This window comes from Musca autumnalis, unplaced genomic scaffold, assembly GCF_047663935.1.
Source record: "Musca autumnalis isolate F117 unplaced genomic scaffold, ASM4766393v1 scaffold_4, whole genome shotgun sequence".
Taxonomy (NCBI): domain Eukaryota; kingdom Metazoa; phylum Arthropoda; class Insecta; order Diptera; family Muscidae; genus Musca; species Musca autumnalis.
This window is the reverse complement of record NW_027411977.1, coordinates 25,230,266-25,248,877: the sequence shown is the minus strand read 5'-3', so window position 1 is coordinate 25,248,877 and position 18,612 is coordinate 25,230,266. Positions and strand designations below refer to the sequence as shown.

The window sequence follows — 18,612 nt, the reverse complement described above, 5'->3', positions numbered from 1 at the left end:
TTCGGTTAAAAAATGTACACGGTGTGCCTTAACCAAATTTAAATGGAAGGAGCTTACATCTGGCAAGTTTCTGCGTATTCTGAAATTGCAATGTTCATAGATGAGAAAAATCAAAAAACTAAAAAAAAAGCCGGGGGGGTTTTAAATAAATCGCGGTCAAAATACACACTTTTAGAGTTTTTTTTAGGTTTTCAAGATTTTGCTTGAAACCCGCAAGTCTTATGGATATGGGACTAAAAAAATGTTGTAGCAGTGAAAATTCTCTACAAAACTGACCTTTATGAAATTTTCGTAGGTTTTACCGGTTTTGACATAGAGAAGTTCAAATTGGGACAATGCACTGACTGTATCGTTTCCTTATAAAACAATATCATGAACGTGCGCCATAACTTACTTTAAATGAAAATCCTCAAAATACTGAAAATCGAGAGGTACCTTTATATGGTGTCTATACCAAAACATAGACATATATGGACGATTTTTGGTGGAGAACTTTCATGATCACTGAGAACTTCAAATGTAAAATTACAGATATTTCGGTTAAAAATTGTAGCTAAAATCCTCAAAATACCGAAAATCGGGTGGTACCATTATACGGGGACTATACCAAAAGATATGTAGATCTATGCCAATAATTTTTGGAATATATGTTTTGTGGTCATGGGGAAGTCCATGCTTTCGATTATAACGACTCAAAGGCTAAACAAAATTTTGCAGTGATCAACTACAATAACTGATCTCTCGAAAGTAATGACTTCCAAAATCAGATCCAGTAAGAAGTTGGACTATGTTGGCGCATTCCCACTCCTCGAATCATGTGGCTAAGGACTGACTGATACTTTTTTACCTGTTTATACCTGATGTTGTTGCAATGAAGCATCAGCTTGTCGATAATATTCTTCCAGCTTTGACCCGTATTTAAGACTCGCAGCTTCAGTTAGTCGGTAATTGCTGGTCTTTAGAAACACCCCCCTTTAATTCGTCTATAAAGACCTACTGCTTCTGCTGGTTCATAATGACTCTCTGATTCATATTATCTATAAAGACTTCCTATAAAGATCCACTGCTACAACTCGCCTGTGAAGAGTCCTGGCTTCAAGTGGACAATAAAGACTCTCTATAAATACCATATACCTCAAAAGGTTTATCATTCAGCTCATCTATGTAGCACCACTTACGATGCTGACCCTCAAAGACTTTCCGCTTCAGATGGTCTTTGTAATCTACATGCTTCAGCTCGTATATAAGGACTTTAGAAGTGGAATTCTGTAACTCATTTTTTGAGTTGCCAACAAAAATCGGTAACTTTAGCTCTGTTCCAGAACTAAAAAGTTTTTACAATTTTTACCACTTTTACACATTTTGCTTTCCTGTATACGAAATTTATATGAAAATCGTTTACAAGTTTTACGACTTTTACCACTTTATAAAGTACGGGAACAGGCCATTTAAACACACAAAATTATGAATGAAAAGTATCAATAAAAGTTGACAGCACCGTTGCAATCGGTAGGATTTAGCAACAGCTTTGGTTTGGGTAACCCTGCGTCAGTTGATCCATAAACATTCCTTTAATTTGTCTAAAAAGACTGGTGATTCAGTTTGCCTAAAAGAATTCTGATTCAATTCATCTTAAAGGACCCTCTAATTCAGCTCTTTTATATGCAGTTCTATAAAGAGCCACTGTTTCAGCTAGTCTTAAAATACACCAAATTCGTTTCACTTTATATCTATATAATCTAGAATTGTAGCAACTCTGTCTTATTTTTAATTTCTCCTTTCTCACCTCCCATATGTTTTAACTCAAAAACAAACAACAGAATTTTTTTAAGAAAACAAAAAATGTTTATAAAAATTTCAAGTAACTTCAACTTCTTCTTTGGTAATGAATTCACAAAATTCTCTAAATTTATTTCCGGTCAATCCCTGCTGCAACAAAGTAAATTACAATCTTCAGGAAATTTCAAATGGCAACGACAAAATCATCAATGGAAACGTCAAATGGAGCTAAATCAGCAACGTCGTAAAATGATACCCACCTTAGTGTACTTCAGTAATCCGTGGTCTTATTTGAGGGCAAAGTTCAATCTTATGAAACTGCAATTGTTTTGGGATCGTGAATTTGTCGAAGAAGAGTTTATTAGAGGTGCTAAACAGGTAAGAGAAAATATACAATTCACCATTAAGAAAATATACAACCATTCACAATAGCGTATATGTGGTTGTTGAACTGGCTAGATTCAAAATTTGGATGAGCGAAACTTTAAACCAGCAAACAGCCGAATAATTTTTTAGTACAAGTGAAAAAGTATTCAGACCGAATATTTAATAATCACTAGTGTGGTGACATTTTTAGCTATTTTGAATCATTAATCGCTTGTTGAATGTTTCGTGAATTAAGTTGTAAAACTTTGATGAAAGAATATGTTCAGGCCGAACATTACATTTCATAGCGTTCTAGTTTTTGCCGTGCGGCAAAACCAAACCAACAGACCCCTATCAATTATTAATTTCTATTGCATATCTTTAGGCTGCTGTGGTCATAACCGACATAATACGCCAACAAAATCTGAAAAGTATTAGCAAATTCACCACTCCATTGGGCTACCAACAAATCACCCGGGACATGATGTTATCAAGAGACGACACTCGATTGAAATTAGTACGTTTTCAGACGGAACATATACGCAGGGCCATACCCATGAAAGTGGTAACCAAATATAATTATGGTAAGTTTAAAATATATACATAAGTCCATCATTTGAATCAATAATATTGATTCTTTTCCTTCAAAAAGGTCGCAAATACTGTTTTATTGACATGATGTTTGTGGGTCTGCGGAATACCAAAGATTTCGATACTATTGAAGAGCTGGTGGAGGTCAATCGCATATTGCAATCTTTGGACGCAGATCGTCGACTAAGTGAAGAAGTAATTTCGGCTCCACATCGCATTGTCTTTGCTGAAATTTTCATACGTTTTCGTAGAGATTGCAGTGCAAACTCAGCAGAGTATTATCGCCAACATCCCAGTCGCTATGCCAATGACAAAGATTGGGCTGTGGGTTTTTATAAAATTCTTTCGTTTGATGTTTTCTATTATAATCCTAGGATTTGAAATATATATTTTTAATTATTTTTATATATGTACATATATAACAATTTCGCAAATAAAGTGATTAAGAATTACAAATGACATTTCTTATATCCTGGACACTGTGGCCCCTCCTCCAAAAGACACTGAACATGTAGGGCCTTTTGCAAATCATCAACATTATCGCTTTTGCTAAGGGATTTAATTTTTTCTATATACACTTGATTTTCTTGAATCAGTTCATGTTTTTGTTTTTCCAAAATTATAGCTTGAGCCTCGGCAATGGCTTGGCGTTGCCAGAAGTTACGCATAAGTTCAATTTGCTGTTTTAATTCCGCTTCATTTACATCAACATGGGATTGTAGATCGAGAATTTCTATGGCAAAATCTTCTTGCGGCAAATTTGAAGATTCCATTTCACGAAAATCACCCCAGGGAACAACTTTTTCTGATTCGGTTTGTAGTTTTCGGCAATTGGCGGCAAGGGATAGCAATAGGTCGCCATATTTCTGAAGCTTTTGGTAGACCTGTAAGAGAAGGATGTTATTACAAACAAACTGAAACGAAATATTTTATATTTAAAATTGTATATTTTATATTTTACTAGGAAAATGTCCGCTACTTCGTATGCCAAAAAGGAACAAGTGAGCAAAGGCTATAGTCGGGACGGGGCCGACTATGTGAAACTCTACACCACTACCCCTGTGATCCTACCATCACCAAAATCAATAGAATTCTTCCCCTCTAGGACCCCTATCAACCCCCAAAAATTCTGTGGCGATCCGATCAAAATTGCAAACTGTAGCGTTATTAAAAAAAGGAGAAATGGGATGTATTACCGATTATTGCGATATCTCCGTTATTTGGCCACCTACGCCAACCTACTTTGCATCATTGTAAAGATGGGATCTTCTACTTTCATAACCAGGCTTTGCTTTTGAAAGGTCCCAACCAAAGGTATGATATTCGTCATTATAATTAAAATCACAGAAATGAAAAACGGAAGTTGGACATGGGTAAGCTGCAATCACAACAGATAGCCACAGCATATTCCACTCAACTGGCCCAACTGCTTAATCAAAGCACTCCTCGTCCCGATAACATATCAGGACAATGGCAAAACATTGTCCACTCCATGCAAACAGCCGCAAAATCAGTACTTGGATACCCGAGACCTCCACCAAGGAATCCATGGTATGACCAGGAGTGTCATGCTGCTACCGAAGAGAAAAATGCGGCATATAGAGCTACCTTACAATCAGTAGCAATGCGTAGCGCACGAGAGAGATATCGAGAGAGAAGGAGATAAGAGAAATGTCTTTTCCGCAAGAAAAAGAGAGAAATGGAAAAGCGGGAGTGTGAAAAAATCGAGATGTACAGGAGCCAGAATGAAGTCCGAAAATTCTACCAAAGAGTCAAGCATCAAACTGATGGCTTTGGTACAGGCACATCCTCCTGTAGAGACCAGCAAGGTAATTTGGTAACTGATACAGATAGTGTATTCAGGATATGGAAAGAACATTTTTCAAAACTGTTGGTTTCCAATTGCAGCGAAGACGACGAAGGTACCACAGTCCCAATCCCAGAAGATGGTATTGAATGTATACCGCCCAGCCAAGATGAGGTAAAGACAGCAATAAATCGGCTGAAGAATAATAAGGCAGCAGGAGCTGATGGCCTACCAGCCGAGCTGTTTGAAACCGGAGTCGATACGCTGATAAGGTGTATGCATCAGCTAGATAGCTCCATCTGGCAGGAAGAACGCGTACCCGACGATTGGAACCTGAGCATCCTGTGTCCCGTCCATAAGAATGGAGATATGACTTTATGCTCCAACTATAGGGGCATAAGTCTTCTCCCTATCGCCTACAAGATAGTGTCAGGGATATTTTGCGAACGACAAAAGCCCAAAGTCAACGAAATAATTAGACCCTACCCATGCGGCATTACACCTGGCAAGTCCACCATTGACCAGATATTTACCCTGCGGCAAATCCTGGAGAAGACCCAAGAGATGCAGATCGACACCTACCACCTTTTTGTCGATTATAAAGCAGCCTTCGACAGCCCGCTACGTTCAAAGGTATTCCAAGCAAAAATGACTCTAACTGACACAAGACTTACTTACTTACTTAGCTGGCCCATTACAGAACATTTGTTCTATAGGCCGAACTAAGAAGAGATCTCCATTCCTCTCTATTTGTTGCTTTGCTCTCTGGAATACCGCGCCTTTTCATCTCAACATCCACTTGTTTGCGCCATCTATTCCTTGGCCTGCCAATTCTGCGTGCACCGCCATGTGGCATGTATTCATACGCCTTTTTAGCGGGTTCATCATCGCTCATTCTTATGATATGGCCTAGCCAACGCAATCGCTGCATCTCGATACGTTTAACAATATTCATGTCGTTGTATAGCAGATACAGCTCGTGGTTCATGCGACGTCGATATTCACCGTCAACGCAGATTGGTCCGTAGATCTTTCGAAGAATTTTTCTCTCAAACACACCAAGCACTGCCATGTCTGCTTGCGCAAGTACCCAGGCTTCGGAGCCATACATCAGCACGGGTAGTATCAGTGTTTTGTAGAGCGTTATTTTTGTTTGACGAGATGTGGCTTTGTTTTTAAACTGCTTACTTAATCCAAAGTAGCATCTGTTGGCCAATACAATTCTTCTTTTTATTTCACAACTGATGTCTTTTGTTGTGTTGACGGAGGTGCCGAGGTAGACGAAGTCTTTTACTACCTCAATATTATAGGAACCAACTTCCACAGTCGGTCCGAGCTCAATGGACGCATTGCGCGTCGACACCATCAACTTGGTCTTCTCACCGTTTACCGCCAGACCCACTTTAGCAGATTCTCCTTCTACCTTTATAAAGGTATCAGTTACTTCTTTTACTGATCGGCCCATGATGTCTATATCATCAGCATAAGCAAGTAACATGTGACTATTGGTGTAGATTGTGCCACTTCTTTTGACGTTTGCCTCTCGTATAACCTTTTCTAGCAGGATGTTGAAGAGGTCACACGAAAGGCTGTCTCCTTGTCTGAAACCTCTTTTGGTACCAAACTCTTCGGAGAGGTTCTTTCCTATTTTAACTGAGGACCTCGTGTCAGTTAAAGTCATTTTACAAAGCCGGATGAGCTTTGCGGGAATACCAAATTCAGACATGGCTTGGAATACCTTTGAGCGCAGCGGACTGTCGAAGGCTGCTTTATAATCGACAAAAAGGTGGTAGGTGTCGATCTGCATCTCTTGGGTCTTCTCCAGGATTTGCCGCAGGGTAAATATCTGGTCAATGGTGGACTTGCCAGGTCTAAAGCCGCATTGGTATGGTCCAATAATCTCGTTGACCATTGGCTTTAGTCGTTCGCACAATATCCCTGACACGATCTTGTAGGCAATAGGGAGTAGACTTATGCCCCTATAGTTAGAGCATACAGTCTTATCTCCCTTCTTGTGGACGGGGCACAGGATACTCAGGTTCCAATCGTCGGGTACTCGTTCTTCCTGCCAGATGGTGCTAACTAGCTGATGAATACACCTTATCAGCGTGTCGCCTCCGGTTTTGAACAGCTCGGCTGGTAAGCCATCGGCCCCTGCTGCCTTATTATTCTTCAGCCGATTTATTGCTGTCTTTACCTCATCTTGGCTGGGCGGCATACATTCAATACCATCTTCTGGGATTGGGACTGTGGTATCTTCGTCTTCTTCGCTGCTATTGGATACCAACAGATTTGAAAAATGTTCTTTCCATATCCTGAGTATACTATCTGTATCAGTTACCAAATTACCTTGCTGGTCTCTACAGGAGGATGTGCCTGTACCAAAGCCATCAGTTTGATGCTTGACTCTTTGGTAGAATTTTCGGACTTCATTCTGGCTCCTGTACATCTCGATTTTTTCACACTCCCGCTTTTCCATCTCTCTCTTTTTCCTGCGGAAAAGACGTTTCTCCTCTCTCCTTTTCTCCCTGTATCTCTCTCGTGCGCTACGCGTTGCTACGGATTGTAAAGTAGCCTTATATGCCGCATTTTTCTCTTCGGTGGCAGCACGACACTCCTCATCATACCATGGATTCCTTGGTGGAGGTCTCTGGTATCCAAGTATGGATTTTGCGGCTGTTTGCATGGAGTGGGCAATGCTTTGCCATTGCGCTGATATGTTATCGGGATGAGGAGGGCTTTGATTAAGCAATTGGGCTAGTTGAGTGGAATATGCTGTGGCTATCCGTTGTGATTGCAGCTTACCGATGTCTAACTTTCGTGTTGTGTCTGCTCGTACTTTGTTTGCTACGTTTAAGCGGGTGCGTACCTTTGCTGCAACAAGGTAGTGGTCCGAATCAATGTTTGCGCCTCGGAACGATCGTACATCCAACACGCTCGATGAATGTCTTCCATCTATCACAACATGATCAATTTGGTTTCTTGTTTTCTGATCTGGAGACAGCCAGGTGCCCTTATGAATATCGAGATGATTAAATCTGGTACTGCTAACTACCATGTTTTTTGCAGCTGCAAAGTCTATCAGTCTCATACCATTGTCAGATGTTTCACTGTGGAGACTGAATTTCCCGACTGACACAAGATCTTCAGTTAAAATAGGAAAGATCCTCTCCGAAGAGTTTTGTACCAAAAGAGGTTTCAGGCAAGGAGACAGCCTTTAGTGTGATCTTTTCAACATCCTGCTAGAAAAGGTTATACGAAAGGCAAACGTCAAAAGAAGTGGGACAATCTACACCAATAGCCACATGTTACTTGCTTATGCTGATGATATAGACATCATGGGACGATCAGTAAAAGAAGTAACCGATACCTTTATGAAAGTCGAAGGATAATCTGCTAAAGTGGGTCTGGCGGTAAACGGCGAGAAGACCATGCTGATGGTGTCGACACGCAATGCGTCGATTGAGATCGGATCGAATTTTGAGGTAGTAAAAGACTTCGTATACCTCGTCACAGCCATAAACACAACAAACGACATCAGTTGTGAAATAAAAAGAAGAATTGTATTGGCCAACAGATACTACTTTGGCTTAAGTAAGCACCTCAAAAACAAAGCCCCAACTCGTCAAACAAAAATAACGCTTTACAAAACACTGATACTACCCGTGCTGATGTATGGTTCCGAAGCCTGGGTACTTGCGCAAGCAGATAAGGCAGTGCTTGGCGTGTTTGAGAGAAACATTTTTGGAAAGATCTACGGGCCAATCTGCGTTGACGGTGAATATCGACGTCGCATGAACCACGAGGTGTATCTGCTGTACAACGACATCAATACTGTTAAACGTATCGAGATGCAGCGATTGCGTTGGCTAGGCCATATCATAAGAATGAGCGATGATGACCCCGCTAAAAAGGTGTATAAACACGGACCGCTTGGCGGTGCACGCAGAATTGGCAGGCCAAGGAATAGATGGCGCAAACAAGTGGATGATGAGATGAAAAGGCGCGGTATTCCAGAAAGCGAAGCAACAAATAGAGAGAATTAGAGATCTTTTCTTAGTTCGGCCTATAGAACAAATGTTCTGTAATGGGCCAGCTAAGTAAGTAAGTAAGTAATATTTTGTCCAAACATAGTTTAAGTTCGAAGATGGGCCATATCGGTCCACTCGTTCCGGTACCTCCCCCACAAAAGTTCGAAAATGTTCGGAAATTTTGTACGTACGATAACTCTTGAAGGGAGTAACCGATTTGGTCCATACTTTGCAAATCGTGAAATGTCTACCAGACCTAGATGAGGTTCCAATATGGGTCCACTCCTTTGGGTACCTCCCACACAAAATTTGGGATAAGTTCAGTTTAGGACCTCCTCTCGAATCGCTTTGATTTTTGTTTCAGCAACTTGTATTCACTGCCCCCCATACGAAGGTACAAGTTTTATCAGGGGCAAGTCCACACTTCCTGAGAAAATAGCCTGAAAGTTGCGAAAAAACCCCTATGACACCGTGTGAGGTGGTTGGAGCTCAAGATAACTCTCGAACGGATCTGCAGACTCGGTCCAACATTTGGCCTTCGTAATATCTTATCCAAACTTAGTTTAAGTTCGAAGATATACCATATCTGTCCACTCCTTCAGGTACCTCCCCCCACAAAAGTTCAAAAATGTTCCGAAAAATTGTGCGCACGATAACTCTTGAAGGGAGTGACCGATTTGGTCCATACTTAACACATCCTAACAGGGACGTACGCAGGATTTCATTTCGGGGGGGGCCCAACTTGACCAAAAATCATGAAAATTGAAAATGGTGTGTAGGGTTACGTAAAGCTTTTTTAAGGTTTTGCTGTTGATTTTATATGAAATATTGACTGACACAAAGTATAAAAATTCAGTAGAGAAAGATCACAATATTTAGGATACAATTTTAACTTTTTACAGAGTATTAAATAAAAGTTAAATATAAGATATTTAGAATTGAAATTGAAACCACGTTTGGTATAGTCGCCATATAAAAGTTGCGCCCCGTTTTCAGTATTTTGGACCTATATGATTAAAAAATATAGGCCAACGTTATGGTATATCCCAGAATTTTAATAGTACAGAGAATTGCCATTATTTCTGCTATCGCAAGATTTTCAGTATTTCAAAGCTCTTAATCTAATTTTTAGAATATCAGCTGTAATACAGATTTTGGGATTCCTTTTTGTGAAAGAGCCTCCATGCAGAAAGTGGTTAAAATATATATACGTTTTAATACAATCCCTACTTAACTATATTCGCGAGTAGGACGAATTGAGTTATACAGGAGTTATAGGGTATAGGGGTATAGTTCGACCCGAACATAACGCCGAAATACCCATTTAAAAAGAAGAATAACACGAATCTGCGAGCACAGATTGGACTTCTATATCCAGCTATTGTGTCGATAAGCTAAGAATAAACTATTCTTTAATGCCATAAAAACACCAAATTTGATTAATTAAAAACTTTAGACATTTAAAAACGAACGATAGAGACTACGATTCATAGTCTCCAAATCCTTCTCAGAGTACTGTTTGAGACTACAAAACTCATGTTTGGACTAAGCCACAGCATGGTCGATCAAATATCTCAGAAACCAATTGGCAAACTCTAGCTAAGTCGTGACAAAATAATATAAGTCGAAAATTTTCATGATTGTTGTTCCGGCTGCATTCTTTACTTTTGGTATAATGTTAAAAAACGCCTTAACTAACTTGGAAAGTTTTCGCAGTTTCTGAAACTACAATGTTCATAGATGAGAAAAATCCAAAAACAAGAAAAAAATCGCTGGATGGATTTTTAAATAAATCGCGGTCAGAGTTCACATCTTTAGGTGTCTTTTAGGTTTTCACCGTTTTGCTTGGAAATTGCAAGTCCTATCGTAATGGGACTAAAAAATGTTGTAGCTGTAAAAATTCTCTACAAGATTGGCCTCTACTACTTTTCCTAAGTTTTACAATTTTTGAGATATAGAAGTTCAAATTGGGACAATGCACTGACTGTATCGCCTCCTTATAAAACAATGTCATGTATGGTGTCCTTAACTAACTTTAGTTGAAAACGGCTTACACCTGGGAAAATAGATGGAGGGATTTTTAAATAAATCGCGGTCAAAGTTCACATTTTTAGGTTAATTTTAGATTTTCAGGATTTTGCTGGAAGCGGCAAGTCCTATCGAAAGGCAACTAAGGAAAATGTTGTAGCAGTGAAAATCCTCTTTAACATTTTCTTTAGTCCCATTTCGATAACACTTGTCGTTCCCACGCAAAATCGTGAAAACCTAAAATAACCCAAAATGTGAACTTTGATCGCGATTTACTTGAAAATTCCTCCGGCGATTTTTTTTCTCATCTATGAATAGTTACTGCGCCCACAAGCCATTTTAGTTAGTCTCCTTAGTATTTAGAGCTTTGAAGCATGGACTTTCCCCTTCAAAATTTGATATCGCAGTAAACAAGACTACAAATGTCAAAGGATCAGTCTTAAGCTGCACTTATGTTGAATTTTGAGAGGGACGTACATGAAGATGTTGGCCAAACATATTCTCTTGGAACTTGTTGTACATTTGGAAAAAAATTTATTTGAAGAACTGGACCGATATAATCAATTTTGGGTTCGATACATTTCTGGAAGAAATACTGCGATGTGCAAAGTTCAGATCGAATCGATTACTACCATTTTAGCAAAATTTTTTTCTTTACGAGATCCAAAACTTTGACCAAATCGGTTGATCCGTTCCACAGAGGGGAAACATAGGCCTAAAATTGCTCAAAACTCAAAATATGAAAATCGTTTTTTTATGAAAAAATGTTGATAAACAGCAACCAGACTCTTTTCTACATTTGCTATAACCATCCACGAGTTTGTAAGATTAACCAATCCAATGCAGCAGTCGATTGAACTCAGCCATACTGAAAACAAAAAGTAAATTTTCGAAAACTAAGAAATTAGGTGAACATTTATTGTTTTTGTACAGTCTCCGAACAAGATTAGCATTTAAAATTTTCAGATTGATTTTACATCTTTGCTCTTTAATAATGGTTATACATATCCTCTTTATGAAATTTTTTTATGATAATTTTTAAGATTACTACAATTTCAATAGTGATAGTTTCTTCTAATGTTTTATGCGCTTGAGTCTCAAATATCAGATTCAATCATAAAAAATTGCGCATATTTGCGCCATTCCGAAAAAATCAAATTTTTCTCAACTAAAATATGAAATATTTTTATATGGAATTGCAAGGTTTACTCACACTAAATTTTGCTCCGCCTTATAACCGGGGCTCTTATTTATCAGACTAAACCAACACCTATCAAATATGTTTGCATTATTCAGAAACATTCACACTTTTCTCATGTGAATTGAGAAAAATTAAATTTAAGTAAGTTTCAAAAAATAAAATTTGGAATGAAATATATGTATATGGGACTATATATACATCTGTACCGATTTGTTTGAAAATTGGCTCAATTTTTTTAGGCTAGTTCAGGTTGCATGTGTCAAATTTCAGTGATTTTGGTGCATTTTTATCTCATATCAGATGCGAATATATATGGAAGCTGCATCCAAATCTGGACCGCTTTTCATTATTTTCTATAGGATTAATCCTTATACAGAAGATATGCTTTGTGCAAAATTTTATATCAATCGGACTATAAATGAGCTTTCTAGGGCTTTGGATCAACTTTTAACACACATTTCCCCTCTGTGCGTTCGAAAGTTATCATGCGCTCCAGCCTGCCAGACAACTGAGATACAGACGAACGGGCTGTCCGTCCAAACATATCGCTCATTTACTCAAAGAGTGGCATAACTCAAAAAACGGATTTTTGAGTTAGCAATTTATATTTTTTCTACAACTTCTATTTTATCTTGTGTCAAATTTTCATGTTGATATCTCTAAAAATCAACGAGTTACAGCTTGTTTTCTAGGAGTTTGGCATAAATCAACAAAAAGGTTTTTTGAGGTTATAAAGCACTAAAACAATTCGAATCATGTTTGATCTTGCACAGAAATTTAGCACGAATATCTGGCAAGATCTGTACAAAAAATGATCCCAATAGTTATTTTATTTTTTGTGTATTGACCTTTTTAAGTTGGGAAGTCACTTTCATTCCGAAACTTAAAACGCGTTTTTCTCGAAACTTGATTTTTTGAAATATAAATGAGCGATATGTGCAATTATAGGGAAAAAATACAAGTGAGTATGCTACATATAGCAGATTTTTTGACGAAAACAAATTCATTTTTCTTCATAATTTTCTCCCCTAGTTTAGCAACAAGTAAAAAAAAATGTTGATGAAGGCAGCGAAACAAAATTCTAATTGGCTTTCAATATATAGTCCACGAAGAACGCTTCATACATTTTGTCCAATAGACATTTTTCATGCACTTCCATTCCCACAATACTGAATTATTTTGGATTCAGGATAGTGTAAAGCCTCGAGACCCAATATAGCTTGAATAAGACACAACAAATATGGAGTATATTCATTACGGAATTCGTATTTAATAGTGGAATGATGTGGCATGAAGACGTAATTCAGATTTAATTGGAAGTTTCTCCCAAAAGGAGTATACAAACAAAAAAAATTAAAAAAAAATCTTACATAACTTGACTTGATGTACATTTTCTGTACAGAAACTTCATATATATAAGATAGATATATAAGTTTTCATTTGAAATCTCCTAACATAAAAAATGTTTATGACAAAAAAATTTAATAATTGGTTACAGTAGCTTAATAAATTTTGTTCGACCAAACCATTTCGGGGGGGGCCCGGGCCCCCCGTGCCCCCCCCCTGCGTACGTCCCTGCATCCTAATATATCTACCAGATATAGATCAGATTTGAATATGGCCTATATTTGTCCACTCCTTCGGGTACCTCCCACACAAAATTTCGGATAAGTTCACTTTTAGACCTACTGTCGAATCACTTTGATTTTTATTGAAGCTACTTGCATTTGCTGCCTTAATTACGACAGTAAAGGTTTTTTCTAGGACAAGTAAATACTTCTTGAGAAAACAGCACGAAGGGTGTAAAAACCCTATGGCACCATATGTAGTGGCACGAGCACGAACTGATCAACCGATGTGGTCCAAAATTTGGCCTTCGTCATATATTGTCCAAACTTAGTTTCAGTTGAACATGGTATGCACGATATCTCTTGAACTGGCAACCAATTTGATCCAAACTTTGGATATCCTAATATTTTGTCCAAATGGCCCTTAGGGTACCTCCCCCACAAAAGTTCAACATTTGGGTCTTAGTGCAGTTTAGAGTCTGTTGGAAGATTCTTTGGAAATGTATACCGATGCTGTTCGTTGTGGTCCTGTTTACAGCGATATTATGTTTTCCGTGAACAAGTCTATGCTTCCGGATATACTGGTCCGAAAGTTATACGATGACCCACTGAAATGACTAGTGGGCGCAATATTTATCGAAAAGATATGACTTCCAAAATAAGATCCACTTCCATAATGGAAATAAAGTACCTTGGCATTATCCTGGACCATCAACTAACGTTGAAAAGGAATGTCGAAGAACGTACCAAGAGAGGCCTTATAGTCCTTTATTTATGCAAGAACTCTATTGGTAAGAGTTGGGGATTGAAACCACAGGTCATCCACTGGATTTTTACGACCATAGTTCGCCCTATTCTGACTTATGGTTCATTGGTATGGTGGAATGCATTAAGTAAGACATCCCTTCTCCACAAGATTAATACCGTTCAAAGAGCGACATCTCTCTTAATTACCGGTGCCATGAAAAACACTCCACAGGCTGACCTCAATGTGTTACTGGATCTTCATCCGATGAATCTCGTGGTGCAAGAGTTGGTAGCAAAGAGTGCTCTCCGACTCAAAGAGATAAGCTCATGGCCACGCTGTTATTTTAGGACGATCTAGACTATCAGTGAGATCGGAGGTAATCAGTGACTATATATCACCACAATTACACTTCGACGAAATTGAAGTTCGGATACCTGACAGAGAAGCCTCCCCACCTCTATCGGGTATAGAGGTTTATACCGATGGCTCCAAGATGGAAAGGGGAACAGGAGCGGGCGTCTACAGCGATACCCTCAACTTACGGATCTCGTACAAGCTAAGCGAAAATTGTAGCGTCTTCCAAGCCGAAATCTTTGCGGTCACGAAAGCAGCAGAGTTGATAAAAAACATGCAGATATGCTTAGGGTGTCTACTATATAGTCCAGTATTCAAATATATAATATAAAGTTCATAGCGCCCATGATTTGGCCATAACCTAAAAATCGCCATGTACTGTTAGGAAAAAATTCAGGTGGGTATGTTACTTGTAGCAGATATTAGCACTTTAGGATGTACAACAATACTTTTTTCTCCATTAGTTTTTCTACTACTTAGGAACAATTTGATCTAAAATAGGTATACAAAATGTTGATTAAGGCACTAAAACAACCCTTGATATATCGTACTTTATGCCCAATAGACATTTCATTTCCTGCAATTCTAATCCGCACAATACCGAACTTGTATTTTTTTTTTTGAATACATAATGAATAGGGCCCCCCCTGCGTACGTCCCTGGCTTCCTTTACGACGGTACAATTTATTTCTTGCGCAAGTCAATACTTCCTGAGATATTGGCCGAAAAGTTTAAAGAATCCCTGGCGGCACCAACCAAAATGGCAAATCCGCAAGATGATTCTCGCAGGGAGTTTCTGATTGGTGCAGACTTTTCACATCATATTATTTCATTCAGTCATGTAACAGGCTGGGATATGGACTATATCGGTCCACTACTTCGGGTACGTCCCACACAAAATTCGGATAAAGTGAAGTTTAAGAGCTCCTCTCGGATCGTCTTGATTTGTTTTCAGCAGGTTGTCCTTGCCGCTCCCTTTACGACGGTATAATGTTTGTTCTTGCGCAAGTCCATACTTCCTGAGATATAGGCCTAAATATTCCAAGAAACACTGACGGCACCAACCAAAACGGCAAATCCACAAGATAATCCTCGCAGGGTGTTTCTGATTGGTGCAGACTTTGCACATCATATTATTTCATCCAGTCATGTGTGAAGTTGAAATATGGGCTTTATCGGTCAACTTCATCGGGTACCTCACACACAAAATTCGAAAAAAAGTGAAGTTTAAGAGCTCCTCTCGGATCGTTATGGTTCTTTTTTTCTGTAGGTTGTTCTAGCGGCCTCATTTACAACGGTATAATCTTTTTCCGGAGATAATGGTCCAAGCTCCAAAACCCTCCCGGCCCATACCAAAATGGCTAGATAGCAAGATAACTCTAAAACTTTTTCAAAAGTTTCTTTCAAACTTAGTTTAACGTAATTTAATATTTTGAGTCCTTTATGAAGCAGTTTGGTTACTAAAAATGTTTGGTATATGTCAATGATTTGGTATAGCCCCACATTACGGTACATACAGATTTTAAAGCAAACTCGTATACTAGTAATTATTGTGTTTGGTAAGTGGCTGCGGGTATATCTCCGTCAGCACAGCTGACTGATACTTTCTTACTTGTTTTACTTACTTTCGAAATTCCATAGCACTCAGTGGTTACAATTTTCAATTTCTCATGCACTTCCAATCCATTCGCTCGCATTTGTTCCTCAATCTCATTACGCATATTCAAAAAGTATTTTTGTTCCAATTTCAAATCATTGATTTTACGCTGAGCTTCTGCTTCCTCGTGTAACAATTCGGCTGTTAATTGCTCATTTTGTTTTGTAAAATGTCGTTCGCTAACATTTAATTTATTCGATTCTACGACAAAAGTCCTTTGACGTTCCGTTAATGTCCTGACTCGTTCATCCTTATGTGGATCAAACGAGGCATTACGTAACGCATCTAGAAATTCTAATAATTGCTTGTGTAGACGCTTCATTTTCATTGATATGGAATCACGTAAAATATAACGTTTTTCAATTTCACTGTTAACCTGATCATCACGTTTATCGAGGAAGATCTCAAAATCTTCACGTAATGTCTCGGCAGTGATTAGATTTGTGGCATGCATAACATTTTCACAATTTCGTTGGTAGCCATCTTCAATTTGTTTTCGTTCGTCCGTTTCACTGTAGAAGTCATGAAGTAATTCTGCCGCTTTATCTTCATAGCGTAGCCTGGCGACATTTTGAAAGACTTTGAAAATCTCTGGGAGTTGAATGGAAAAAAGAACATTTGATAGGATGTTTGAATTGTAGCAACACGCATTTAAAGAGCTAAACTACGAACTCTCTTTTTATAGCAAATTTCCTCCATACCCGATAAATAATCCATTATCCTTAATTGATTGGCAAAGTTACGTTTATGCATCTCCTCAGTTTCGCTTATTTCCTCAAGAATTAAGGCGATTTTTTCATCTTTTTGGGTAAGGACTCGATTGGTTTTTACTTCCCAAGACTAGAAAAGCAGGGATATGTTATTACGATCCACCATAAATGAAACCTTGATGTTCTTACCTTTAGTTCCTCTCTCATTTGGACCAGTTTAATTTGTCTACACATGTCCAACCACTTCTCTTGACCACGCAATGAACTTTTTTTGGCCAAAGCTAATTCGCGTTTAAAATGGTCCTTGAAGAGGATATAACATTGGCATTATTTATCATTATTACTCGCATCCAACGACTTACAATCATTTCCAATTTTTTAAACTCTATTTCAGCTTGACGTTTTCGCTCCTTCTTTTCTGCCTTTGTAAGGCGATTCTTTTTAGGTATTGGTGGAGGCGGTTCTTCATCTATTAAGTAGTCCACATAAGTTACAGATGGTTTTGAAATTGCCATGTTCGCGTAGGCTAGGTAATAACTGTATATTAATGCGAAATTATTTGTAATGAATATGATAGTATTGCTTTTTGAAAATTTTTATTTGTTATTGACATTAAGTGGAAACGAATGTAAACAAATAATTGATAATTATTTGCTTTGTTCCAGAACCTGCAAGAATTTACTATTTTTTACTACGATAACATGTTTTCCTTAATGTTATCGGGAAAAATAGTAAAAATTAGTAGATTCTTGCAGTTCTGGAACAGACCATATATTAGCAGCATGGCAGAACTACCAGTTAGTGGTATTACACCAGCTGATCGAATATGAAAAATCAAATCCCTTTATAAAAAACTATTTTTGGTGTAATTTCTCCAACAACATAAAGAAAGTTTTGACATAACATATTCAAAATTTTACGATTGTGCCATGATTAGCAGCGCTCATTTGGGGTCCCAAGTGCTGTCAGGGTGTACACAATTATCAAAGTAGTGGCATCGTAAAATTTTGAATATTCGAACAGCTGGTGTGATACCACTACCTGGGTATTTTGATAAGTTTGAAAAAAAAATTTTTTTTTATTTCAAAAACAAAAGATTTAAACAGCTTCTTCTTTTTTAATGAATTTCCAGCTACCTCAAACCTATTTGCAAGAATTCTAATTCTTGCGAGAAATTATGCATTTAGTGAAATGATATGGACACATTCAAATTGAAAATCTAACGAGTTTACCGATGACACTAACATTACACACAAAAACAAAGTTCTATGTGGTTGTTGTTGAATTGTATTTGTTGTGGTATTTACTTTACCTTGTTTGTTCTACCATGACTCACACAATTAAAAAAGACAGCTTCCCAGTTGTTCAATAAATAGCAACTGTCTACTTTGGCATAGTTATGTCACTAATTACTCATTGATCCTAGTTACTTTACACCCAAAAATTGCATACACAATATGCTATAGCCTGCTTTTGCCACTGGAAATGAACTTTCCTGCCTATCATGTCAATTCACTAGTTACAGGTAATGCGGCGTGTAATATATTGACTATTTTATAGACTACCGATGGATAGTGTAATCGACAATGTTTTTCTCTTGTGATCTCTTTTCAACATTATTTCTTTTTTTTTTTAAAAATATAAAAAAAATCTTCTGTCATACTGTTTATTCATAATTAAAAAGAAACGTATTTTGATGCGCTTGATGAAAGGGCGAGCAATTTAAGAAGCATATTTATAATATATCTGTGGTAAGTATTGATATCTATCTC

The 18,612-nt window shown here is 37.9% G+C and overlaps 2 protein-coding genes across 2 annotated transcripts; one reads left to right on the top strand and one right to left on the bottom strand.

The window, feature by feature from the left end:
- The first annotated feature begins 1,826 nt into the window (after positions 1-1,826).
- On the top strand, positions 1,827-3,192 carry LOC141401239 (uncharacterized). The gene is made up of 3 exons (XM_073981309.1): positions 1,827-2,157; positions 2,531-2,729; positions 2,798-3,192. Exons 1-3 carry the CDS (start codon positions 1,843-1,845, stop codon positions 3,115-3,117), a joined length of 834 nt encoding a protein of 277 aa, XP_073837410.1. The 5' UTR covers positions 1,827-1,842; the 3' UTR covers positions 3,118-3,192.
- LOC141401237 (dynein regulatory complex subunit 2) lies at positions 3,146-17,430 on the bottom strand. The gene is made up of 5 exons (XM_073981308.1): positions 17,203-17,430; positions 17,030-17,143; positions 16,832-16,970; positions 16,099-16,721; positions 3,146-3,620 (listed from the first exon to the last, which is right to left on the bottom strand). The coding sequence occupies exons 1-5, from the start codon at positions 17,353-17,355 to the stop codon at positions 3,186-3,188; spliced, it is 1,464 nt and encodes a 487-aa protein (XP_073837409.1). The 5' UTR covers positions 17,356-17,430; the 3' UTR covers positions 3,146-3,185.
- Between the last annotated feature and the right edge of the window lie 1,182 nt (positions 17,431-18,612).

Bases quoted from the DNA above. Each gene is read 5' to 3' on its own strand.
- LOC141401237 (XM_073981308.1), bottom strand. From the start codon at position 17,355: ATGGCAATTTCAAAACCATCTGTAACTTATGTGGACTACTTAATAGAT. The intron at 17,144-17,202 runs GTAAGTCGTTGG...ATCCTCTTCAAG, and splicing joins TTAAAAAATTGGAAATGATT to GACCATTTTAAACGCGAATT. The intron at 3,621-16,098 runs GTAAGTAAAACA...CTTCTCTTACAG, and splicing joins AGTGCTATGGAATTTCGAAA to GTCTACCAAAAGCTTCAGAA.
- LOC141401239 (XM_073981309.1), top strand. From the start codon at position 1,843: ATGTTTATAAAAATTTCAAGTAACTTCAACTTCTTCTTTGGTAATGAA. The intron at 2,158-2,530 runs GTAAGAGAAAAT...GCATATCTTTAG, and splicing joins TTATTAGAGGTGCTAAACAG to GCTGCTGTGGTCATAACCGA. The intron at 2,730-2,797 runs GTAAGTTTAAAA...TCCTTCAAAAAG, and splicing joins GGTAACCAAATATAATTATG to GTCGCAAATACTGTTTTATT.